The following is a 24,096-nucleotide window of genomic DNA, read 5'->3' as shown; positions in this document are numbered from 1 at the left end:
TAATACGTAAACACAAGTGTTTTCTTTATTTATTCGAATGTAGTACATTAATCAATTTTATTTTACCGATACATGTTCCACAAATAGAAAGCACAGCTCGATATGAAGTTAGGGACACACTAAGTGATCTATATATATATATATATATATATATATGTGGATTACACTTTAACCCGGAAAATGGATAAAACTGAGATGAAACAAGACAAGTAACTTAAGTGAAGCAATAAGTTGGGATCAAAGACTTAGGAAAGATGAACTATCTCTGAAATAAAGGAAACTTGTATATATGATGCAAGGAAGGTTCCTGATCGTACTCTCAGTAGTTGAATAAGAACTGGATCTTTGTAGAGTTCGCATATTCTTTTTGCTATTATTCTATTAGTAGTGTTATTGTTATGGGAGAGTTTCAAGTTACGTTTGTAATTGGACGAACTTTTAAAGAATAGTATTTAACTGCGAACGAAACACTACTGGGGTGAAAAAATGTGTTATTTTATAAACCGGCCCACAGACTCGGAGTTTGGTCGGTTTCCACAATCTCAAATTTACGTTATGTGATCTTAATAAATAATCACATCTTTATAAAGTCAAAACGGAACTACCTCAACTACACTCAAATCTACATATATTTTTGTATTTGTATATATCTCAACGTATATAATATTTTAAACTATTATTAAAGACTGAAATTGAACGTTCGCACATTGTACTACAGTATTTTCTTAGCAGCAAAGACTTAATTAAAAAAAAGATGATAAAAATCTAAAGTTCAACTTCATTATGCACACTTTAAGCAATAACGGAAAAACCGATCGAATATTAGTTCCTTTGAGACTGTTGTTGAATATAGCTAGACTTAGTACGTTGGTGTTCAAAAAAAAAACTGGACTTAGTTTTCTCAGTCCAACTTATATATTCGATCTCCAAAACTGGACTGAGAAAACTATAATAGGATTGGTGAAATAATTATTTTCATACTATAAATATTTTGAAGTCAATGCAGTCAAATATTTATATTTTTAAAAAGACACACATTTATATATATATATATATAATATATATAATATGGTATTGATTTAGATTTTGGACGAACAACTTGTATATCTTAATTTTTTGGCGTCAACAAGACTTGTATAGAAATCAACATCAATAAAAACACGCAAAGATTTTCACGTGTAGATTATCTTATATATATGGTATCTCTTTGTGGTTCTATATACATCTCATACTTCCTAATTGATCTCTATACTAATTCCATAATCAACAAGACGCTAATAGTAATATTATCTCATCCTCCGTCTCGTTTTCCCATTCACCTACCCCATTAATTAGAGAATGACTACGAATCTCGGTTTAAGCATCATCATCACCCTAATAACGCTTTTTATAAGTTTAACCCCAACCTTAACCAAGTCAGAGGAAGGCATTGATGTCTTCCTACCCATAACACTCAACCTCACCGTCCTAACCGATCCCTTCTCCATCTCCGCCGCTTCTCATGACTTTGGTAACATAACCGACGAAAGTCCCGGCGCCGTCCTCTGCCCTTCCTCACCCACCGAGGTGGCCCGTCTCCTCGGTTTCGCTAACGGAGGATTCTCTTACAACGGCGTCTCAACCATCCCCGAGCCTACTTTCAAAGTGGCTGCTCGGGGACAAGGCCACTCCCTTCGTGGTCAAGCCTCCGCACCTGGCGGCATCGTCGTCAACATGACGTGTCTTGCCATGGCGGCTAAACCAGCAGCAGTTGTAGTCTCAGCAGACGGGACTTACGCTGACGTGGCTGCCGGGACCATGTGGGTGGATGTTTTGAAAGCGGCGGTGGAGAGAGGCGTCTCACCGGTTACTTGGACGGATTATTTGTATCTCAGCGTTGGCGGGACGTTATCCAACGCTGGAATCGGCGGTCAGACGTTTAGACACGGCCCTCAGATTAGTAACGTTCATGAGCTGGACGTCATTACCGGTACGTATAATAAACCTAACTTCACTAATCTCTTTACAATTGTTTTTATAAAGATTTTCGTTGATATAAGAATGGCTTAAGGAATGAAACAGTATCTATGGCCTTCTAGATGCTAAGCTTTTTTTGTCTGCAAGCGACTACTGTAGTAAGATCAGCGACTTAATATTATATGCATGTGTAGTGACTATAATATAATTTCAAGAAAAATAAACAAATCTGATTCTTGAGGATAACTCACACGCCATAATCAGTATAAACGCAATATTTTTTTTAAAACATTTTTTGGTCAGGATAAGAGAGATCCTTAAATAGTAATTATTGCTAATTTGTAGTAAAAATATTAATATTTGTAGTTTGTCTTTTTGTTCATAATATATACTTTAATTTCAGGAAAAGGCAAAATGATGACTTGCTCACCGAAGTTAAACCCCGAATTGTTCTATGGAGTTTTAGGAGGTTTGGGTCAATTTGGTATTATTACGAGGGCCAGAATTGCTTTGGGTCATGCACCCACAAGGGTACGTATCATCATTCTATAATGTAATCAATTTAAAATTAAGGTAGTAGTCGTAATTCTCAAATTGATTTGATTTGGTTGGAACGTATCTTGAAGTCAATATGCTGAGTCTGAATTATTTGAATAAAATCTATACAATTGTTGAATTAATCTCTGATATTGCTTACGTTTTATTAGATTCTCCGTAATCAATCCTAGGACTTGCTCTCGAGTGTAATATTGTCTTATGCTTGCAAATCTTGTTGATGTCAATATCTAATCTTATATTTTATATATTTCCCACGTAGGTCTTATATAAATATAGTTAAACTGCTTAAAAACTTTTACATAAAGACTTAAAGTAAAAGTTCTGTTCTACATATGATTATGTTATTTCCTTATAAAAAATTAGACCATATATACAATCTAACGAAGATACTCTTAAATGGATTAATTTATAGATATAAAGTTGATATACAATATAAATATATAATGCAGGTGAAATGGTCTCGCATACTCTACAGTGACTTCTCGGCTTTTAAAAGGGACCAAGAGCGTTTAATATCAATGACCAATGATCTTGGAGTTGACTTTTTGGAAGGTCAACTGATGATGTCCAACGGCATCGTAGACACCTCTTTTTTCCCACTCTCCGATCAAACAAGAGTTGCATCTCTTGTCAATGACCATCGTATCATCTATGTTCTCGAAGTAGCCAAGTATTATGATAGCACGACCCTTCCCATCATTGGCCAGGTAATATATATATACATCACACTCATACACATATATCGCACTCGCACACCACCTAATCAGTATAATCATCATCATTATAATCACTATTTATCCTATGAAGCACAATCTTAATGTATAAATCATGAACTATATACATACGTTTTAACGGCCGACTCATACAAATCTACGAATCACGGTAACCATATCATCATACTAATTATCTAGCTCATATCTATCTTTGTTTGTAGGTGATGGACATGTTATCTAGAACTCTAGGTTTTGCTCCCGGTTTCATGTTCATACAGGATGTTCCTTATTTCGATTTCTTGAACCGTGTCCGAAACGAAGAAGAGAAACTCAGATCTTTAGGGCTATGGGAAGTTCCTCATCCATGGCTAAATATTTTTGTCCCGGAATCTCGAATTCAAGATTTTCACGATGGTGTTATCAATGGCCTTCTTCTCAACCAAACCGCAACTGCTGGTGTTACTCTCTTCTATCCCACAAACCGAAACAAGTAAATACTCACTTTAATTATGTATTTTTTTGTTTGAACATTCGATTCCATATGACAAAAAATTAAAGTTTTGTGTGTTCCATTAACGTATAATTAACATGATTTTGTGTTGGTAATATATAGATGGAACGACCGCATGTCAACGATGTCACCGGACGAAGACGTTTTTTATGTGATCGGATTACTGCAGTCAGCTGGTGGATCTCAAAATTGGCAAGAACTCGAAAACCTCAACGACAAGATAATTCAGTTTTGTGAAAACTCGGGAATTAAGATTAAAGAATATTTGATGCATTATATAAGAAAAGAAGATTGGGTTAAGCATTTTGGACCAAAGTGGGATGATTTCTTGAGGAGGAAAATTATGTTTGATCCCAAAAGACTATTGTCTCCGGGACAAGACATCTTTAATTAACTTGTTTACATGTATCTTCTTATTATGTAACTTTAGAACGTGTCTTTAACATGCACAGCCAAGGGACAAGTAAGCTCATCGTCTAACTAATAAGTACTAAATAGCTTAGTCATTTTGGGTTAGGCATCTTACTCTACTTGTATTTTTTTCCTCTTAATTTTTATGTCCATGTCTTTAATATTTTCGTTTTCGTATGAAATATGTTGCTAGTCAAAAGCAAAGAAAAAAAAAATACATATTGTAGCCTCTCTGAATTAAAATTAAGACCGGAATATTTTCTTTTATTAATAACTTTTTTTTTGGTGAGAAAACGTCTTTTATTAATAACAAGGGACAGTAGTTAAAACATGGAAAAAAATTACAAATTTTAAAAGTAAATTAGAACATATTTTATTAAGAAAAAAAAATCAATTAAGTTAATCATCTAAAAAAGTCACACTCACTACCATTTTATTTTGTATTTTTTTTCTGTCATAAAAACGAAACGGCAAGCATGTTGTACTGCTACATAAAAACGGAGTGTTAAATGAACTCTGTCTAAACGATGTCGTTTTAAGATTCGTACAAAACTCTCTTCCTTAGCCAAAATTTCATCCATGGCGCTGTGTCAATTCCCACTGAATCTTCACACTGTTTCCTCATCCACATCTTCGTCTCCTCAATTCCGTCGTCTTCAACCTCTAGATGCCTCTGTAAATTCTAAATTTTTAATTCGTAGACTCAGATTTCGTAGCTTTAACCACACAGTTCGGTTTAACACCCGAGAATTGAGTGGTGTCATCAGAGCCACCATTGATGTAGACACTCACCAGACGAAGAAGACGAAGAGAAAACCTAAACCGGGTTTTTTCGAAGAAATTAGCGATAAGTGGTCTTCACGAATCAGCCCTAAAACCGAGAAATTGCCATGGCAGAAGCGAGAAGAGCAAATTAAACACCATGAAGAAGAAGAAGCAGAAGAAGTGGATGAGGAAGAAGACGAATCAAGTTCGAATCTTTCTTCTGGGTATGGTTTATCTGGTAAGAGAACCGATTCCAAGCGACTCTATTCAGCGAGTGAGCCGTCGAGTTTCCCAAGACCAAGCGGATACATGTCTCCTCCATGGGTTAACAACAATGGTGGGTCTAAAGGAGTTAGCTTTACGACTAGCTCCGAGCAAGGAAGTCAAAGTTCGAGTTTTGATGATGTTTTTACTGTAGATAGATATAGAAGGGGTATCGATTCTAGCAATAGAACTGTAGAATCAGATTTAGATAATGGTGAAAGAGGGGTGATAAATTCAGGGAATGATAAGGGAATATGGAGAGCAAGGAAGAGTAATACGGTAGAAGCTGAGAGGATTGTACCAGAACATGAGCTGAGTAGGCTGAGGACTGTAGCTTTGAGAATGGTTGAGAGAGTAAAAGTAGGTTCTGCAGGAATTACACAGGCGTTGGTTGAGGCTATTCATGACAAATGGGAGGTTGATGAAGTTGTCAAGTTGAAATTTAGTGAGCCTTTTTCTCTTAATATGAAGAGAACTCATGAAGTTTTGGAGGTTAGATTCGAATCTTATCGAAAAAAGGAATGATCTGTTCTTTTCAGTTGAATTCTGAATAATGCGTTTGGTATTTTTGTTGTTTGTGGTGTTTAACAGAAGAAAACTGGGGGATTAGTGATATGGAGGTCAGGAAGCTCGGTTGTGCTATACCGAGGAATAAGTTACAAGCTCAAGTGTGTTCAATCATTTATTAAACAGAACAATCTCGATACAAGCCCTGAGATCCATCAAAGCGTAAAGGCAAGGGGTTACATACCAGAGGCTGCGAATTACCCGAAGAATGTGCCTAAACAACAATTATCTGAGCTATGTGAATTGAATGATTTGTTGGACGAGATTGGTCCAAGGTTTCATGATTGGACAGGGTGTGATCCGTTACCTGTTGATGCAGACTTGCTTCCTCCATACGTTGAAGGATATAGGTGTCCGTTTAGGATTCTTCCCCAAGGAGTAAAACCTTGTTTGTCTAACACGGAAATGACAGAAATGCGTCGACTCGCTAGAACAAGCCCACCACATTTTGCTCTCGGTATGCATAAAATCATATAATCTTGCTTTCTTTTAGTAGTAGTATTTGTTTTCCTAAGTGACTGTTTTTTTATTTTATCCGGTTTAGGGAGAAGCAGAGAGTTACAAGGTCTGGCTAAGGCAATGGTAAAGCTATGGGCAAAAAGCACGATCGCAAAAATAGCAATCAAACGCGGTGTGGAAAACACTCGGAATGAGAGAATGGCGGAAGAACTTAAGGTTTGATGAATACCTCTATAATATATATGCATACACACCAATATCTTCCGCGTGCTTACTGGTTTTTTCTCGTTCATTCTTGAAGAGACTTACCCGCGGTGTACTTGTTTCAAGAAACAAAGAGTATATTGTCTTCTACAGAGGCAATGACTTCATGCCCCCTGCAGTTGCAGAGGCATTGACCGAGAGGCAAAAGGAGATAACGGAAGTTCTTCAAACCAAGGAGGATCAAGCCCGGGGAATGGCTTCAACTAGAGTCACACTCACATCACAAGGCAAATTGTCTAAAACCAAATTACTCGCTGGAACGCTTGCTGAGACTATAGCTGCAAGTTCTCGGTGGGCACCAGATGCAAGCAGCGTTGATATTGAGGAGTTAAAGAGAGAATCAGTTTCCATCAAAAGAGCAGCATTGATTAGAGATCTCGAGCTAAGGCTTCTTTATGTGAGCATCACTCTTATTTTCTTTTTCTTTTGGGTATCTGATTGCACACATTTGCTCTGCCTTAAATATGATGTTCTCTCTTTTATTCCAGGGGAAACAAAAGTTGAGAAGAGCTGAGAGAGCTTTAGCTAAAGTGCAGATGGATCTTGACCCATCGGATCTCCCAACCGATTCAGAAATAATCACAGAAGAAGAGAGACTTCTTTACCGCAAAATTGGTTTGAGTATGGATCCGTTTCTTCTCTTAGGTAAGCACAAAGACTGTTCTCACTCATGTGTCACGTTTAAAGCCAAAACGATCTGTAAAAAAATTTGATTTTCCTATTCTCAAAACGTTTTACAGGAAGAAGAGAAGTGTATGCTGGTACCATTGAGAACATGCATCTACACTGGAAACATCGGGAGCTTGTAAAAGTGATAGTTAGAGGCAAATCTCTTCCGCAAGTCAAACATATCGCTATCTCTTTGGAAGCTGAGAGTGGAGGTGTATTAGTATCCGTTGATAAAACCATGAAAGGCTATGCGATCATACTCTATCGCGGAAAGAATTATCAGACGCCATTTCGGCTTAGGCCTTCAAACTTACTGACGAGAAAAAAGGCTTTTGCTCGATCCATTGAGCTTCAAAGAAGAGAAGTAATGATGATGATATTTTTACATGTAACTTGTGTTGAAGGTTTGTTGTTCTGATCAATATTGGTCTCTTTGTATCTGACAGGCACTGAAGTATCATGTTGCAGACCTAGAGGAACGGATTGAGCTGTTGAAGACCGGACAGGTTTGATTAAATTTTTCATTGCTTTTTACAATGGATCATCAATCTCTACTTCAGTCCCTTCTGAGTAAACAAACTATCATGGAAACTGATCCAGGACGAGGATATAGAAACCCGCAAGAAAAGTGATGGAGAGGAGGAAGAAACCTTGTATTTGAGAGTTGACGAATCTGATTTTTCTTCTGACGAGGTAAAATGATACCCCTTCTAAAGATTTTTGGTTATAGGATATGAAAGTTCCTTGAACCATGTCATATCTGAAATAGAACATTCTGAATCAGGATGAATCTGTAGAACGAGATTCAGAAAAGAATGAAACTTTCTTATCCTCGGTGGAAGCAGAAGAAGAAGAAACCTGAACCGGTAACTTTAATCTTTCATTCCAATTTTGGGACGTGATATTAGAGCCCCTGTTATCTGATTTGAAAACAATAAGATGGCATGGATGTAAATAAACTCGTAATCGAATTCAGAATTTAAATATTTAATATAAAGAAAAACAGAAAGATGAAAAAAGGAGGATCTTTTGTCTTTTATGTTATTGTAAGTGTACACAATTCTTATCACATATAAGCTTATGTGTTGGGCTCATGAAGCGGTTCCGTTTCATAAGCCATGCAAGATTAAAATGTGTCTTCTCCTCCATGCTACTTTTTATTCTGATGGAGGCTACCCACAAAAAACAAAAAGAAACCTCTTTTTTTTGTTTCCTTCTTCAAAACATGCATATCAAGTTATCAACGTGTAATAGCACATTAACACTTCACTATATAAACAACATAAAGAGGTGGAGACGGCAACCTTATATCATACATTCACAATTTTTTAAGATGACAAACCAAACCAATCCGAGCCTTCCTCTATTACTCAAGAAGCAATCAGTTGAGCTTGTTAAACCCTCAAAACACACTCCTTCTGGAACTCTCTCGCTTTCTAGTTTAGACAACAAGCCTCTTAACGAAGTTAGGCACGCAGTAATTTAGGTTTTTGAGGCAAATGAAAAGAACCAAAACGATCCGGTCTCTTTGCTTAGGAAGGCTTTGTCCGAACTTCTTGTGTACTATTATCCATTTTCAGGCAGGCTCGTCAGACGAAAAAGTGATCGAAAGTTTCAGCTGGTTTGTAATAGGGAGGGAGTCCCTTTTGCGGTCGCTACCGCCGCTCCTGATCTCCCCTCTCTAAACTTTATAGAAAACTTTGTTGATGAAGTTGCGTTGCCGCTTGTGCCAGAGATCGAGTTTAACTACGAAAATGAGATCGGTTATCACCCTCTCGCTATGCAGGTATCCTTTAGTTTATAAAATATGTATACAGGCTTTGAATGGTGGTAATGATTAAAGCGAACTAATCTATATGTTACAACTCTTCCAATATTTGGGCGGATGGTGCATACTAGTTTTTCAGTTGTCTAGTTAAATCTATTTATTTTTTATTCATGTCATCTATCAAATTATAAGTTAATTAGAACTAATTTCATGTCATATATCATATTATATATATCGGTCTTTTAAATTTTGAAGGTGACCAAGTTTCCTTGCGGTGGATTCACCATTGGTCTATCATTGTTACACGCGTTGTGCGATGGTTTTGGTGTGGCTAGGTTCGTTCATTCTCTAGCGGAGTTGGCCGGCGCAAAGAGTGAGCCATCGGTACTGCCGGTATGGCAGAGAGAGCGGCTAGTTAGGGAAATAGACAATGAACCGGCTAAACTTCCCTGCGGTGTCGGTTCTAGAGCGAGTCTTTTGGCAACTTCACCATATATGTCAAGTAACGATTGGGTATGTTTACAAACTTGATCTTAATCTTTAAATAAAATTTGATGTTATCTTTAAACGATTTTCACTTCACTTCACTTTGTTTTTTGTTATCCAAATCTTTTTTTATGTTTAGAAAAAAATATTAGAAGGGAGAGAACTTTTCTAAACTACAAATTTTCCTGTTTTGTTTTAAGAAAATAGCACTGTTATGTTCCCAAAAATAAATAGATATATTTTTGGTTTTTGCTATTCAGTAGACATGATCACCTAACAAAAACTCTCGATTGTGTACATATACGGTCCACAGGTTACAGAGATAATAAGCATTAAGGATGGCAATATAAAAATGCTTAAAGACACTTTGGTTAAGGACTGTGAAATGCCCAAGGAAACTTTCACTACTTATGAAATTCTTAGTTCGTGCATATGGAAATCAAGATCTCGAGCCCTAAACCTAGATCTTGACAAGATCAGTGTCCTTTGCATAGTTGTGGGAATTGGACATGTTCTTGATCCGCCACTGTCCGCGGGTTACTATGGCAACTCAGTCGTAGACGTGTATATCGAATTAACCGCCAGAGAGCTCCATGAATTATCTATCTCCGACATTGTAAAAATCGTGAAGGGAGCCAAGAAAAAAGCTTATGACAAGAGGTACATCAAGGAGGAGATAATAAACATAGAGAGGATGATTAAGGAGGATGCAAAATCCGACCCGGTAGTCGATGGCTTATTGGTTATGACCGATGTAAGAAATATCAGGTTGTTTGGCTCGATGGATTTTGGTTGGAATGATCCTGTGAATATGAGGTTTCTGACGTTTCAAGAAAGCGCCAGAAATATGGTGATGATCTTGGGACCATCCAAGCTCGATCCAGAAATGGAAGGTGGAGTTAGAGTGGTAATGACATTGCCAAGAGATGCAATGGTTAAGTTCAAGCAAGAGATGGATGCCCTGTTGCAACTTCGTCCTCGCTTTTGATCTGTCGTTTCCTTTTTCTTTTATCGAGTCATTTTGCGTTATCTCAGCTGCTTCCAACTAAACATGTAAAAAAAAGTAGCAAAAAGTATGTAGAGAATCAAATTCTATTAAAGTTCATAATGTATATATCCCACCAATTTTTTTTTGAAGTATACATGAGAGAATGAGGAGATCGTAAATAAGCAAAGTTTTCCTTTAGTCAAACTGCAGCTGGCTTCCCATCATTTTAAAAGGATCACTAACTGCGGTAAGTAAGCCCTTTAAAGGTTTCGATTTCTTCCCATATTCATCTTTCTTGAAACTTTGAACAATAAGTTGGACAATAGCTCCATCTGATAGTGATAGCGCCTTGAGATCGTGTCCCCTCTCTCTGCTAAAAACATCTTGGTATCTTCTGGAACCCCTATGCGATCACCATTGATCACCGTGAAGTCCTCATATTCATCAACATTCGGTATCAACTGCAACAACAACAACCATAAAGAGCAATGAGTATTTTTTATTTTGAATGTTCGTAACATTTATTAAATAGTTTTGAAATATGCATTACCCTATGGTAAACTCTTGCACTCTCTACTGCTTGAAAGGGTTTCATATTCAACACAAAGTAATTAAGGAACACTTGAAGCACCGCCGGAATTATACGCATTCCGCCAGATCCTCCAAGCACTGCCACCAACTTATCATCCTAGTATAAGAAAAATGTCGTGGATTGTCATGGACCGTAGTTGGATCTCATAGTATACGTATATGACAAGAAAGATAGATAAACAACCCCTAAGATTGAAACTCAAACAAATGAATCAAAAGTAATAAGTATATTAACCAAAAAAGATTAGGTGCTTAAAAACTTAAGGAATCTTAAACTTTCAAAGATATGAGACCAATTTTATTATTACAAGTCGTCAACGACAAAGTCGAAGATGGATTTCACAAGTTGAGAAGACTAATTAATATAATGTGCTGGACTTAACCCCAACGAGTTGTTCTCCAATAAGTAGGCCATCGGATTGGCAGACATATACTTCCATTCCCTTCTATGAGAGGAGATCTTTGTTTGGTTGGGCCGTAAAGGTTTCTTTATTTAATAGAAGCATTTCAAGATGTTTTATAATATTCTTCAACAAAAAGATTAAGAGAGATATATAACTCCTTGTGAGAATAATAATAATGTAATAACTCTTGGTTTGATTTTACGCTTCACCTAAATTGTAATTTACGATCTGTAATCAATCTACGTTACTGTTATGATCAAAATGGTAATGAAACCGTGTCTTGTCGTATCATCCCAAGTACAACTAATTTGGTTCTTTTTATATCCCAACAAATTTTGTTTTGAAGTTCATACATCTTTTATCAACTTTACATGATAGAGATGACTGGTTTTTAATTGCATTTAACTACAGCTGGCTTCCCATCTTCTCGAGGATCACTAACTGCGGTTAGTGAGGCATTTTTGTTTACTTTGTTTCTCAAGGTGTACTTATTATGATTCACATTGAATTATCAGTTAATTCCAACACAATTATATACTGGAGCTTTTTCATGTACCTAAAACCTATTCTTTGGGTTTTTTCCCAATGGTGTGTAAAAACTACTCCTTGGAGAGTGTAGAAGGCGTTGATATCGTTTTGCTTTTGACTTTGGCACTCATAAAACGACACCGTTTTACACTCTTAACGACGTCGTGTAGAGGATTATACCATTAAAATTTTAAACCACATCGTTTTAGGGGACTGAGCTGATTTGGGGATCCGCGAGGGCTTCGAGAGTTGTGCGAACACTCTCTGATTTTGTTCTTCTACAACGAGCGGCGATTTGCGAACTGGTCTCCTCCTGATTCCTCGTCTTCTCTGTGTCATCCGGTAGCTTTCTCTCTCCATTGTTTCTTCATCAGTTACATATTATAGCTTCTTCTGGGTTTTGTTACGGATTCTGCTTTTGTGATTTGGCCAATTCTCAGCTGCGATTAGGGTTTTAACTTTTTTTTTTCTTTTTCTTTATTAGATGAAATGATGCTGAATCCTTCTTTAGGTTAAGACTTAAGAGTTATGCTTTGTTAAAGGATCCTATCAACGTTAAGTTTGGTTTAGTCTAAAGCTTCTCTCTCGTTCGACCATTTTTTATGTCAAAACTTGAAACCAAACCATGTTTAAGCTTTTAGCTAGTTAGGTCTGTTTTGGTTTTGCTTTACATGTTTATTCTCTTCTGCTGGATTTGTGAATGTCTTCTTCTTCTTCTGCTTGTTTCTACTTTAAAAAAAAAAAAACAGGATAAGTTTGTAATCTCAGATGGATGAGTTTTTACAAACGCTTTCAAGCTCGACTGGCGTCTGTCATCCAGATTGTGTACGAGCAAGCAATGCGCAAGATGATTACGGTAATAAATTATCAAAATCTTGAATCTTTGAGAATATTACTTTCTTTCTGCATCATTGAAAAGAAACTATGATTTTGGTGGTTTAAAGTGACTGTTAACTCTCGTTTTAGTCTTTTTAACATGTTCAGTCTAAAGATTCATATGAACCGACTACAACATTTTATTCTTTTTTTTTTTGTTGTCCTGTAGATGCATCTCAATCTGCAGCTTTGATAGCTGTGAGTCTGATTAGCTCTGCACGGGTTATCTCCAAACTCGACGCTGAGATTACTGAGTACTCAGCTCAGTATTTGGTGGATAACGTTGGGAAGGAAGAAGTGGAGGGAGAAATGGATCAAGAAAGCTGTCAGTACACTCCCGAAAACATACTTCGGTACTTGGTTGAAAACGTTTGGACCAAGAAGGAAGATAGGCAGGAAGAAGTGGTTCAACAACGCCGTGATCTCACTGAGCATGTTCGTTACGTTGCCGCTGCGTCTCCTTCCGGCGGCCAAAATTTAAATGTTAACATGACCACATAAACGTTAAAACTGCCGCTGCGGCTACTTTTACGGAGAATACCGGTGTATCATATATCGCCATGAAAAACAAGCGATAGTTACACTGCCGCTGCGACTTGTTTTAACGGAAGCGGCGATTCATTTCAAGGATTTAATGGAAGCGACAACTTGTTTTAAACTCCGGCAACCTTTATATTTTTAGTCGCAGGATGTGGTTGCTGCGGCAACTTAACGAACAGGCTCACTGTCAAAGAATGCCTTGAATCTGCTTTTAAAAAAGGGCTACCGAGAAGAGAACATTGGGCTCATTTGGGATGTGTGTCCAAGGTTCCCCCATTTGCTTGTCAGATACCTCGCGTTCCCATGAAAGGAGAAGTGATTGAGGCTACCAATTGGGATGAAGCACTTGAGCTGGCTATGCAACAACCGGTGGGAGCAAGACTGCATGTGTTCAGTCCAGAGTTCGATCTTCGTCTTGGAGAGAAGGTAAAGTGTCGTTAGTTAAATTTCAAAATTTTCAGAGATTAATGACATAGTTTAGATCTAATCTTGTTTAATTTTTTCTTGTGTGTTAGGGAATTTACGATGGGCCGTCAGGCAAGGGAACTAGATATGTTGGACTTAGAGATGTGATAATAGTTGAAGCGGCGAGGATCAAGGGAAAGGATGTTGCGACTGTTCAAATATGCTACAAGAAGCAGACCTCATTTGTCAAAGTTGCTGTGAAAAGTAGATCACTCCGGCTTGGTGGCGACAAGTCTCAGGTCATCAAGCGAACATCACTGCTTGTTGACTTCTGTATGCCTCGCTTTTCTATCAACTAAACAAGAGCCTGAGATCGTGGTAAGTATCCGGAGATTTTTATGCTAGTTGTGAAACTTGTTTGTTTGGTCCTGTATTAAGAATGGTTTATGCGACTTGTTTTCTGTTTAAGAAGTTACGTATTTTGAAAACCCTATGTTTGTTGTTGTGGAACCCTGTTTGTGGTCAGAAATTAAAGATTGTTTTATGAGACTTTTTATCTGTGTTTTAAGAAGTTGATCGCTACTTTCTAAGGTTGATCTTGGCAAGTATCTGGAGCTCTATATACTAGTTGTGGAACTTGTTTTGTGGTCCTAAAATATGAATTATTTTATGAGACTTTTTACTGTAAGTTAATAAGTCAATCATCTTAAAATATAAGTCGAAGAAAGTCTTTGAAGTTTCATCTTTTAAAGGAAATTACTGTTTCCTGGATCTTTTCAATTTTCTGAATTCATAATTGGATTCACTCCTAGGTTACTTAGTGTTCCAATATAACTATATTGTTATACAATGATTGCATTATCAGTTTATTCAAACATTATTTTCCAAAAAATTAAAAGTGCAATGTAAAGTTTTGCTGAGAATTAATTAAGTCAACCAAGCTGATTATACATTTGACAGTTTGGCTATACACAAGAGAAGTCAAACAAAATGTAGAGTTTTATTGAAGCAGTTTTCAGTTTCCAACACAATCAAGAGAGATGTACTTACAAGATGAAGCCAATCAATTTTAGTAAGGGTGATTAGGGATATGATTATTCCGAATGATTTTGTAGCTTCTTCACTCTACTTCAAAACTATTCATTCATTCGGTTTCCCAGACAAGGAGGCTACCTGAGTTGAGACTAATTTAAACGCATAAAATTATATACTTTTGTAGAAGCTCTCATAATTTGGCAAGTCAATCAGGATAAATATTAGCTAGAAAAGTCGAGAAACGATTTTACTTTACCGTTAAATCCCACCCCACTATGACTTACTATGAATATATCATGTGATTTAAAATTGCATAAACACGATGTTCAACCATTTGCAATAAAACGGCGCCGTGTTATGGTAAAAAAAAACACACTATCCAACGGCGTCGTGTGAAGAAGTACTAGACTACGTCGTTTTCTGGGACTAAATTTAATTCTACTATACCCCTATCCCAGAAATTCTTTTCTACACATCCACTTTAATTCTACATACCTCTCTTTTTTAATGAAAGGACGAAACTAACCTCTCTAACAATTTTTAAATAAAAATCGAACATCCTAGTTGTACCTACTAGCCTCCTAGTTGTACCAGTTGCACCTGTTGCACCCTAGTTGTACCCGTTGCACCATAGTTGTACCCTAGTTGTACCCGTTGCACCCTAGTTGTACCCCGCATAGTGGGATTCGAACCCTGGGCGCGCGCGCGTGCTCATGGAGCTTACAACCACTGAGCTATTGTGTTTTTCGTTGAACACTTACTGATTTAATTATATTTAACCTTTAACAACCTTCATTAAGGGTAATATTGTCTTTTTAATATTGAGGGGATTTGAGAAATTGTTTTGATGGAAAGGGGTATATGAGATTTTGGTTTGGGAGCTGAGAGGGGACATAGGGTTTCGCGACAGCTTAGAGAGTGAGAGTAAGTTGTGCGAGTGAGAGCATTTTCTGATTTTGTTGTCTACAACGAGCAGCGATTTGCGAACTGGTCTCCTTCTGATTTCTCGTCTCTCTGTGTCTCCGGTAACTTTATCTCTATTTTTCTACCTCTCTGTTGGATTCTTTTAACTTGTTAGTTGTTACGGATTCTTCTCATGACTTGGCCTTTCTCAGTCCGATTAGTGAACTGTAACGAACTTTTTAGTTACGTTTTAGGGTTTCTAACATTTTCCTTAGTTGAATGATGCTGAATCCATCTTTAGGTTAAAGAAGCTATCAACGTTAGTTTTGGTTTTAGTCTAAAGCTTCTTGTTCGACGCTCTGTAACTTAAAAAAATGTTTTGTTTTATGTCAAAACCAAATTTTTATGCTTCAGCTACTTAGGTATTTTTTTTTTGTTCTGCGTTATATACATCTTCTTCATGAATGTGTTCTTCTACTTTGATTTCTGCTGGATTTGTGAATGTCTTCTTCTGCTTGTTTCTTCTGCAGATGGCTGAGCAATTGTTACAATCTTTTAAAAGGGTGGATGGCTTATGTCATCCGGATTGCGTCAAAGCAAATAATGAGATAGAAGATTACGGTAACTTATCAAATCTTTGAATCTTGAGAGTTAAGAGTTTATTTACTTTCTTTGCATCGTTAAAAGAAACTGTGATTTGTTTTAACTGATACTGACTCTCATTTTATTATAACATGTTCAATCTAATCCTCTTTAAAGAATTGACTACAAGATTTTAATCTTTATTTTGGTTGTCTCGCAGATGCGTCTCAGTCTGCAGCTTTGGTAGTCGTGAATCTGATTAGCTCAGTTTTTGATGGATAATGCTGGAAAGGAAGAAGTGCCAGGAGAAATGGATCATGAACGTTGTCAAGTCACTACCGAAAACTGCCTTCGGTACTTGGCTGAAAATGTTTGGACCAAGAAGGAACATGGGCAGGGAGAAATGGATGGACAACGCTGTCAGCTCACTGTCAAAGACTGCCTTGAACTTGATTTTAAAAAAGGGCTACCAAGAAGAGAACATTGGGCTGATTTGGGATGTGTGTCCAAGGTTCCCCCATTTGCTTGTAAGATCCCTCGCGTTCCCATGAAAGAAGAAGTTGATGTGACCATGGATGGGGCTAATAAGGAGCAGCTTGTGGCTGAGCTTGAACATGAGGAACTAGTAGCTGAGCTTGAACCCGAGGAGCTTGTAGCGGAGGAATCATTGCTTGTACCTGAAGGACCAATGACTAGAGCAAAAGCTAAGAGGCTAAGAAATGCACTAAATGGGCTTATTCAAGAGCTTATGGCCAAAGAGAGCATGGGAAGAACTATTGGGGATGATACCTATCAAGTCCAGCCCACTTTGAGCCTAATTCAAGTCCAAGAAAGCCCAAAACAATCACTTTGTTTTGTGGTCAAAGAGGAGTGACGAAAATTGAGTTCAACTCACCTTGGGAAGGACACCTTGGGAAGACAAAGTTCAAGAGTTGAATCTTCATTAAACTATCTATCTTTATTGTGTTTTAGTTTCAAGAATAATATTTGGCTTTGTGACCAAGTTTTCTATCTCTATATAAACTCAAGTAATCTTATTTGAGAATCATCAACCAATTTTCCTTTTCATTTTAGAGTCTATCTCTTTGTTCTTTGTCTAGAACATTTCTTTGTTTCTTGGTGTGTAATATCCAATCAACAACCTCCTTTTGCTGGACTAGTGTGTCATATCTATCAGTGATTGGAGTTGGGAATATCAGCAGCCTTCCGTAACTGCTGTGCGACCCCTCAATCCATCAAATATCCCTTGTTGCACCTTGCACCTTGGCAAGTTTCTATCCTTTTTAGTCCGGCTTAGTGATCCTTGAATTTTGGGCGTATCAGAAGTGATTGAGGCTAAGACTTATGATGAAGGATTCAAGCTGTTGGAGCATCAACCAGTGGGTGCTAAACTGCATGTGTTCAGTCCGCAGATTGATCGTGTTGGAGAGGTAATGTGTTGTAAGTTAACTTTCAGAATTTTAAGAGATGAATGACAAAGTTTTGATCTAATCTTGTTCAATCTTTTGTTTGGTGTGGTAGGGAATTTACGATGGCCCCGCGTCAGGTGAAAGTGGAACACGTTATGTTGGACTTAGGGATGTGCTTATAGCTTCAGTGGAGGAGTTCAAGGGAGATGTTGTTGCGGTCGTGAAGATATGGTACAAGAAGAAGAATTCATTTATCAAAGTATCGTTGACTCGCATGTTTCTCTCAGTACCAAAAAATGGTGACGACTCTCAGGCCATAGAGCCAACATGTCTGCTTGTTGACTTCTGTGTCCCGCGCTTATCTATAAACTAAACAAGATCTTGGTAAGTATCTGGAGCACTATATGCTCTAGTTTGTGGTCTTATATTGAGGATGTTTTGTGAGACTTATGTTCTGTTTAACAAGTTGAGTATCTTGAAAACCCTATGTTTGTTGTGGAACCCTGTTTGCGGTCTTAAATTAAAGATTGTTTTATGAGACTTTTATCTATGTGTTTAAGAAGTTGATCGCTACTTTCTAAAGTGATCTTGGTATGTATCTAGAGCACCATATGCTACTTGTGGAACTTGTTTCTGGTCTGGTCTAAATCAAAGAGTTGTTTTATGAGTCTATTTGACTATACACAGGAGAAGTCAAACAAAATGTAGAGTTTTCTTTGAAGCAGTTTTCAATTTCCAACATAATTTCTAAAATTCCAACAATCATTCCATAAACAGGCCAAATTCCTAAAACATTTTCATCTTTTTTTTTTTTTTTTTGTTGTCTTGCAGATGCATCTCAATCTGCAGCTTTGGTAGTTGTGCGTCTGATTAGCTCTGCACGGGTGATCTCCAAACTCGACGCTCAGTATACTGAGTACTCAGCTCAGTATTTGGTGGATAACGTTGGGAAGGAAGAAGTGGAGGGAGAAATGGATCAAGAAAGCTGTCAGTACACTATGGAAAACATACTTCGGTACTTGGTTGAAAACGTTTGGACCAAGAAGGACGATAGGCAGGAAGAATTGGATCGACGCCATGACCTCACTGTGAAAGAATGCCTTGAGTTTGCTTTTAAAAAAGGGCTACCGAGAGGAGAACACTGGGCTCATTTGGGATGTGTGTCCAAGTTTCCCCCATTTGCTTGTCAGATACCTCGCGTTCCCATGAAAGAAGAAGTGATTGAGGCTACAAATTGGGATGAAGCATTTGAGCTGTTGAAGCAACAACCGATGGGAGCAAGACTACATGTGTTCAGTCCAGAGTTTTATCGTGTTCGAGAGGTAAAGTTTTGTTAGTTCGATTTCAAAATTTCCAGAGATTAATGACAACGTTTAGATCTAATCTTGTTTAGGTTTTTTTTCTTGTGTGTTAGGAGGGATTTTACGAGGGGCCTTCAGGTAATGGAACACGGTATGTTGGGCTTAGAGATGTGATAGTAGTTGAAGTGGAGAGGATCGAGGGAGAGATTGTCGTGACTGTTCAGATATTCTACAAGAAGAAGACCTCATTTGTCAAAGTTGTTATGAGAAGTATGTTACTCCCGCTTAATGGTGTAGACGAGTCTCAGGTCACGGAGCCAACCACACTGCTTGTTGACTTCTGTATCCCACGTTTATCTATCAACTAAGTAAGTAAGTATCTGCTGAACTTTATGCTGGCATGTGGAACTTGTTTGTTTGTCCTTTACTAAGAATGTTTTATCAGACTCTTATTTTCTGTTTAAGAAGTTAAGTATCTTAAAAACCGTATGATTGTTGTTGAACTCAGTGTGTGGTTTGAAATTAAAGATGGTTTTATGAGACTTTTATCTGTGTTTTAAGTTGTTCTCTACTTTCTAATGAGTTTTCAAGTTTGTATGTATGAGTTATGAGTTGATAGCATAACTAGGTCTCTCTGGTTCATAACATCTATAGGTCTATTGCATTTGATTTTCTGATAAATTAAAAGAGCTCACTTATTCGAACCTTTCTACTAAATTATGTAAGACCAAATCTAAAGTAAAAGTGAGATTAGTACTTTACTTTCTTATTAGAAAAAGGGCAGGTGCCCGTCGAAGACCAAAAATTAGTAGACTAATGTAAAGTGGCTTATATTATAAGATAGTCAAAACTGATACTGTGGGTATGTCAACGGTCAACGTGCTGATTGGAAGAGACAAAAAAGCATCATGGTTCACTCCCAGCCCAAGTCACCGCGTTATAAATTCTATACGCAACTCAAATATTGATATGCCGCCCATCGCCAACTAATAATTTTAACCAAATTGGCTTCTAGGTATTTTTATTTATAAACGTATGATTTGTTAGATATTTAAAAATTGTCTTTCCATGAAGCTGTTGAAACACAGATTAATGCGGAAGCACAAGGCTATGCTTATCCAGTCTTATCCAAAGGCTAAGGTTTCTAGTTTCTACGCGTAGATAGAACGAGAATTTTGTTAATTAAGGCATGACAATTGGAGAAAAAACAGAATGTTTTATGCAAAAGTCTCTTTCGTTGCCAAAAGAAGAAAAGTTATTTCTTTCACAGCTTAGCTAAGAAGTCGGAAACAAAACAAGTAAAATTACTACAGCCCTCTCGCATATTTATGGCTGTGTAAGTGTAATGAAAGTGACCAATCTGACCACTTCCAAGAAACTTCTGAGATCCTCTTTTTAGAAACGTGTTTTTCCTCAAAAGTAACAAAAAATAGGAGAGACGGGAAAGAAGCCTGATTTGATATTTTTAAATAATACAGCAAGTTTTCACGAATATTCCCAAAAAAAAAAAACAATCTATTGAAGAAGACAAAGGCATACAAAGACACACCAACCATGCTCCCTACCGCGTAAATCTTTAAAATAAACAAAATATAAAATAAAATTCAAACTAAATAATTAATAATAATACTTATAACTAATTTCTAAGTCCAAAACATGATGAATGAAATTAATGTTCTCTCTTATCTTCGTTATCCATCATCGTCTATTAATCAACAGTTGCTCATAGTACAAGTTTAGAATAACTACTTCAAAACTTATTAAAATGTGTGGTTAAAAAATATAGTCTTAATTCTCTTCGTATACTAAAACAATAAGCTAGAACAACATATAGATTTATCTGATCAAATTCGACTACTTCATGTTTTGTTTGTTAAAATTTATGAAATATTCAGTAACGCTTATAAATTCAAAACTTTAACTGTTTTCAGTGTTAACTATTTTGTTCCTCACGAATCTCAACATAGTCAATCGATACTCATACATGCATATGATAAAAACACAGTCTATTTGTAATAATAATAAAGGAATCATAAGATAACAATAATAATAATCAGACTAGTAAACCAATTCGGATGTCATCTAGAAGACTAATAAATTAAGTTTAATAGTTATGTATATTAATGATTTGTTTTGCCGAATCTTCTAGTTGAAATAACTAAAAACAGTATTAGCTATGTAGTTTGCACTTGCACTAATATCGAATCTAGTAGTAAGATATAACGCTTAATAAATTAAACATGTTTTTCTTTTTGTCTTTTTTCTCAAACAAAGGATTTTACGCGGTGCAATCTCAATGAATCAGTAACGAGTAAACGCTTTATCTTAATTAAAAAAATAATAATGTGCAGACAAATAAAGTCAAGTCACCGTCAAACCCAATCCGGTTACCGCGTTCACACCTTCACGCGCTTCCTTCGTCGTCCTTTTTTTTTTTGCTTCTCTCTGTATTTTTCACAAACGCAGACAAAGAAACCTTTTTTTTTATAAATCGTCTGAAACCAAAACCAAAACCATAAAACTCAAAAATCTTTGTCTTCAAACTTCAAACACTTGATTAATAAAAAAAGCTTTTGATTTCACATCTAATCTTTACAAGTCAAACACTTTTCAAACAAACACAAAAATTTCGTCAAACTCTGGAAAATTAATATTTTCTCCCTTTTAATGGAAATCTCTGCTTTCCCATTTCCATACCTACAAGACGACGAGTGTTCCCATTTCCTTGGTCTATTTCAAGACATGGACTCTTCTCCTTCTGGTTTCGGATTAGAAGGTTTTGGTAACAATAACAACAACAACGACCATACTAATAAGAAACGTTCAAGAAAGGACGACGACGAAGCCGACGCTGTGAATGGTAAGGCTGCGTTTGGAGACATACTCGCCACGCTTCTTCTGTTAGACGAGGAAGCTAAACAGCAACAAGAGCAGTGGGATTTTGAATCTAATCAAGACAAGTCTCTTCTTGAAGCTAACCACAAGAAGCAAGTTAAAACAATGGACGGTTATTACAACCAGTTACAAGGTCATTACTCTCCAGCTGGTGAAGGAACCGATGGTTCTGCTTCCCGTTCTAAACGCGCACGTAAAACCGCCGTAGCCGTTGCGGTTTCTGCGGTAGCAATAGCGGACACAACAGGTTCAGCTGCTTCCGTTCCGGCCGCGGATATCGCTAGCGGTTCCGGGTCAGGACCGAGTCATAGGAGATTGTGGGTTAAAGAACGGACTACAGACTGGTGGGACAGAGTGAGCCGGCCTGATTTCCCGGAAGACGAGTTCCGGCGAGAGTTCCGGATGAGCAAATCGACGTTTAATCTAATATGCGAGGAGCTAGACACGACGGTGACCAAGAAAAACACGATGCTAAGAGACGCGATCCCAGCTCCAAAACGCGTTGGCGTTTGCGTTTGGCGTTTAGCTACAGGAGCTCCGCTTCGCCACGTGTCGGAGCGTTTCGGCCTCGGAATCTCGACTTGCCACAAGCTGGTCATCGAAGTCTGCCGCGCCATCTACGACGTCCTTATGCCCAAGTACCTCCGGTGGCCGTCGGATCAAGAGATCAGCTCGACGAAATCGAAATTCGAGTCCGTACACAAAATCCCAAACGTCGTCGGATCAATCTACACCACGCATATCCCGATCATAGCTCCGAAGGTACACGTGGCGGCGTATTTCAACAAGAGACACACCGAGAGGAACCAGAAGACGTCGTACTCGATCACGGTTCAAGGAGTGGTCAACGCCGACGGGATCTTCACCGACGTCTGCATCGGAAACCCTGGATCTCTCACCGACGACCAGATCCTCGAGAAATCTTCGCTTTCACGGCAGAGAGCGGCGCGTGGGATGCTGCGTGACAGCTGGATCGTGGGAAACTCGGGGTTCCCGTTAACGGATTGGCTTCTTGTGCCGTACGCTAGACAGAATCTGACGTGGACGCAGCACGCGTTTAACGAGAGCGTCGGCGAGATTCAAGGGATCGCGACGGAGGCGTTCCAAAGGCTTAAAGGAAGGTGGGCTTGTTTGCAGAAACGGACGGAGGTGAAGCTTCAAGATCTGCCGTACGTGCTTGGAGCTTGTTGTGTGTTGCATAACATTTGTGAGATGAGGAACGAGGAGATGTCGCCGGAGTTGAAGTTTGAGGTTTTTGATGACGTGGCGGTGCCGGAGAATAATATACGATCTGCTACTGCGGTTAACACGAGGGATCATATTTCTCACAATCTCTTGCATCGTGGACTCGCCGGCACAAGAACTCTGTAGACTCTGTTTTTGGAAACTGATTTTTTTTTTTTTTTTTTTTATGAATTGCAAATTCGTTTTTTTTTCTTCCAAATTAGGAATAAACAAAAATTATTTTTAGAGATTTGGATACAGAAGTCATAGTGGAATTTAAGTGTAGAATTTGGCAGATGATATTGTTTGTGTTACTTATTAGCATTGTGTAATTTTTTTTAGTTCTTGTATTTTTTTCTATACAGCAATTGAATTTTGAACCAACATCTATAGATTATAAAGCTTTGTTTCTTTCATTTTTTTGTTGTTGTTCACAAAATAGGAAGACAAAAGACAATTTTCACTTTAGTCCTAAGAATCAGTGGAGAAGCATTACAAGCTTAGGTTCAGACAAAAGTACAACGATGACTAAATGAAAGTTGTACTGTACGTACATAATCTGTTTCTTTCTTTATATCCCTGAGTGGAGATTGGAGGATCTTCCTTCTCTGTTTTACTCTTATTGTCCCTCTCGTTTTTAATCTTTATCACACCATAGGAAATTTAGACGAATTTGCTCAAATGGTAAAATCGTAAACTGTGGTGATGCATTTGTTCTTGTTTTTTTTTTTTTTTTTTTGGAGTAGGATTTTGGTATTTTGCATGAGATTTGGTGGTAGAACCAACTTTGAATTTATCACAACCGAACATTATTAGATTTCATAGATGATTTTAGAGCCGGACATGGAGGTTTCGATTGTTATTTATTGTATGTTCTTTTTCAAACTCAATAATTTTTAACTTCTGTCTATGAATATGAATTATTGATGTTAAGCTCTTGGAAAAGAGAATGTAAATTCGGGGTTGCTACGTTTGAAGAGATAAGCATGTTCCTTAGTCATTATTTGTGGGCTAAGGGATACAC

At 37.6% G+C, this 24,096-nt stretch overlaps 5 protein-coding genes and 2 pseudogenes across 7 annotated transcripts; all 7 read left to right on the top strand.

Moving 5' to 3' along the window:
* Positions 1–1,208: 1,208 nt before the first annotated feature.
* On the top strand, positions 1,209–4,420 carry LOC104717225 (cytokinin dehydrogenase 4). Its single transcript, XM_010434768.3, has 5 exons — positions 1,209–1,969; positions 2,360–2,487; positions 2,964–3,221; positions 3,449–3,717; positions 3,841–4,420. The coding sequence occupies exons 1-5, from the start codon at positions 1,339–1,341 to the stop codon at positions 4,130–4,132; spliced, it is 1,578 nt and encodes a 525-aa protein (XP_010433070.1). The 5' UTR covers positions 1,209–1,338; the 3' UTR covers positions 4,133–4,420.
* A 218-nt stretch (positions 4,421–4,638) lies between these two features.
* LOC104717224 (CRM-domain containing factor CFM3A, chloroplastic/mitochondrial) lies at positions 4,639–8,269 on the top strand. Of its 2 annotated transcripts, XM_010434767.3 has the most exons (9): positions 4,639–5,670; positions 5,770–6,202; positions 6,290–6,420; positions 6,506–6,865; positions 6,957–7,113; positions 7,209–7,501; positions 7,584–7,643; positions 7,738–7,830; positions 7,922–8,269. In XM_010434767.3, the coding sequence occupies exons 1-9, from the start codon at positions 4,729–4,731 to the stop codon at positions 7,997–7,999; spliced, it is 2,547 nt and encodes an 848-aa protein (XP_010433069.2). In that variant the 5' UTR covers positions 4,639–4,728; the 3' UTR covers positions 8,000–8,269. The 2 variants fall into 2 exon arrangements, with proteins under 2 accessions (XP_010433069.2, XP_087325740.1); XM_087469614.1 differs by lacking the exon at positions 7,922–8,269 and having other exon boundaries at positions 4,715–5,670; positions 7,738–7,839.
* A 126-nt stretch (positions 8,270–8,395) lies between these two features.
* Positions 8,396–10,531, top strand: LOC104717223 (spermidine coumaroyl-CoA acyltransferase-like). Its single transcript, XM_010434765.3, has 3 exons — positions 8,396–8,923; positions 9,161–9,418; positions 9,705–10,531. The coding sequence occupies exons 1-3, from the start codon at positions 8,918–8,920 to the stop codon at positions 10,377–10,379; spliced, it is 939 nt and encodes a 312-aa protein (XP_010433067.1). The 5' UTR covers positions 8,396–8,917; the 3' UTR covers positions 10,380–10,531.
* Positions 10,532–12,118: 1,587 nt separating this feature from the next.
* On the top strand, positions 12,119–14,274 carry LOC104717221 (protein HEAT-INDUCED TAS1 TARGET 1-like). The gene is made up of 5 exons (XM_010434764.3): positions 12,119–12,244; positions 12,652–12,758; positions 12,948–13,209; positions 13,498–13,744; positions 13,834–14,274. Exons 2-5 carry the CDS (start codon positions 12,671–12,673, stop codon positions 14,080–14,082), a joined length of 846 nt encoding a protein of 281 aa, XP_010433066.1. The 5' UTR covers positions 12,119–12,244; positions 12,652–12,670; the 3' UTR covers positions 14,083–14,274.
* A 1,917-nt stretch (positions 14,275–16,191) lies between these two features.
* Positions 16,192–18,025, top strand: LOC104720071 (protein HEAT-INDUCED TAS1 TARGET 4-like; annotated as a pseudogene). The gene is made up of 4 exons (XR_015569295.1): positions 16,192–16,282; positions 16,464–16,795; positions 17,562–17,673; positions 17,765–18,025. The product of XR_015569295.1 is annotated as a protein HEAT-INDUCED TAS1 TARGET 4-like (transcript).
* Positions 18,026–18,245: 220 nt separating this feature from the next.
* Positions 18,246–19,321, top strand: LOC104720070 (protein HEAT-INDUCED TAS1 TARGET 1 pseudogene; annotated as a pseudogene).
* A 1,871-nt stretch (positions 19,322–21,192) lies between these two features.
* Positions 21,193–23,488, top strand: LOC104717220 (protein ANTAGONIST OF LIKE HETEROCHROMATIN PROTEIN 1). The gene has a single exon (XM_010434763.3). The coding sequence runs from the start codon at positions 21,621–21,623 to the stop codon at positions 23,217–23,219; it is 1,599 nt and encodes a 532-aa protein (XP_010433065.1). The 5' UTR covers positions 21,193–21,620; the 3' UTR covers positions 23,220–23,488.
* The last annotated feature ends 608 nt before the right edge of the window (positions 23,489–24,096 follow it).

This window comes from Camelina sativa, chromosome 10, assembly GCF_030686135.1.
Source record: "Camelina sativa cultivar CO46 ecotype springtype chromosome 10, ASM3068613v1".
Lineage (NCBI taxonomy): Eukaryota > Viridiplantae > Streptophyta > Magnoliopsida > Brassicales > Brassicaceae > Camelina > Camelina sativa.
Note: the sequence above shows the minus strand (reverse complement) of the source record. Positions and strands in the feature narration are given on the sequence as shown.

Excerpts from the sequence above, each read along its gene's own strand:
- LOC104717224 (XM_010434767.3), top strand. The coding sequence starts at position 4,729 with ATGGCGCTGTGTCAATTCCCACTGAATCTTCACACTGTTTCCTCATCC. Across the intron at positions 6,866-6,956 it reads TCGAGCTAAGGCTTCTTTAT|GGGAAACAAAAGTTGAGAAG; the intron begins GTGAGCATCACT and ends CTTTTATTCCAG. Across the intron at positions 7,644-7,737 it reads AGCTGTTGAAGACCGGACAG|GACGAGGATATAGAAACCCG; the intron begins GTTTGATTAAAT and ends AAACTGATCCAG.
- LOC104717221 (XM_010434764.3), top strand. The coding sequence starts at position 12,671 with ATGGATGAGTTTTTACAAACGCTTTCAAGCTCGACTGGCGTCTGTCAT. Across the intron at positions 12,759-12,947 it reads CAATGCGCAAGATGATTACG|ATGCATCTCAATCTGCAGCT; the intron begins GTAATAAATTAT and ends GTTGTCCTGTAG. Across the intron at positions 13,745-13,833 it reads ATCTTCGTCTTGGAGAGAAG|GGAATTTACGATGGGCCGTC; the intron begins GTAAAGTGTCGT and ends CTTGTGTGTTAG.
- LOC104717223 (XM_010434765.3), top strand. Across the intron at positions 9,419-9,704 it reads ATATGTCAAGTAACGATTGG|GTTACAGAGATAATAAGCAT; the intron begins GTATGTTTACAA and ends TACGGTCCACAG.
- LOC104717220 (XM_010434763.3), top strand. The coding sequence starts at position 21,621 with ATGGAAATCTCTGCTTTCCCATTTCCATACCTACAAGACGACGAGTGT.
- LOC104717225 (XM_010434768.3), top strand. The coding sequence starts at position 1,339 with ATGACTACGAATCTCGGTTTAAGCATCATCATCACCCTAATAACGCTT. Across the intron at positions 1,970-2,359 it reads TGAGCTGGACGTCATTACCG|GAAAAGGCAAAATGATGACT; the intron begins GTACGTATAATA and ends CTTTAATTTCAG. Across the intron at positions 3,222-3,448 it reads CCCTTCCCATCATTGGCCAG|GTGATGGACATGTTATCTAG; the intron begins GTAATATATATA and ends CTTTGTTTGTAG.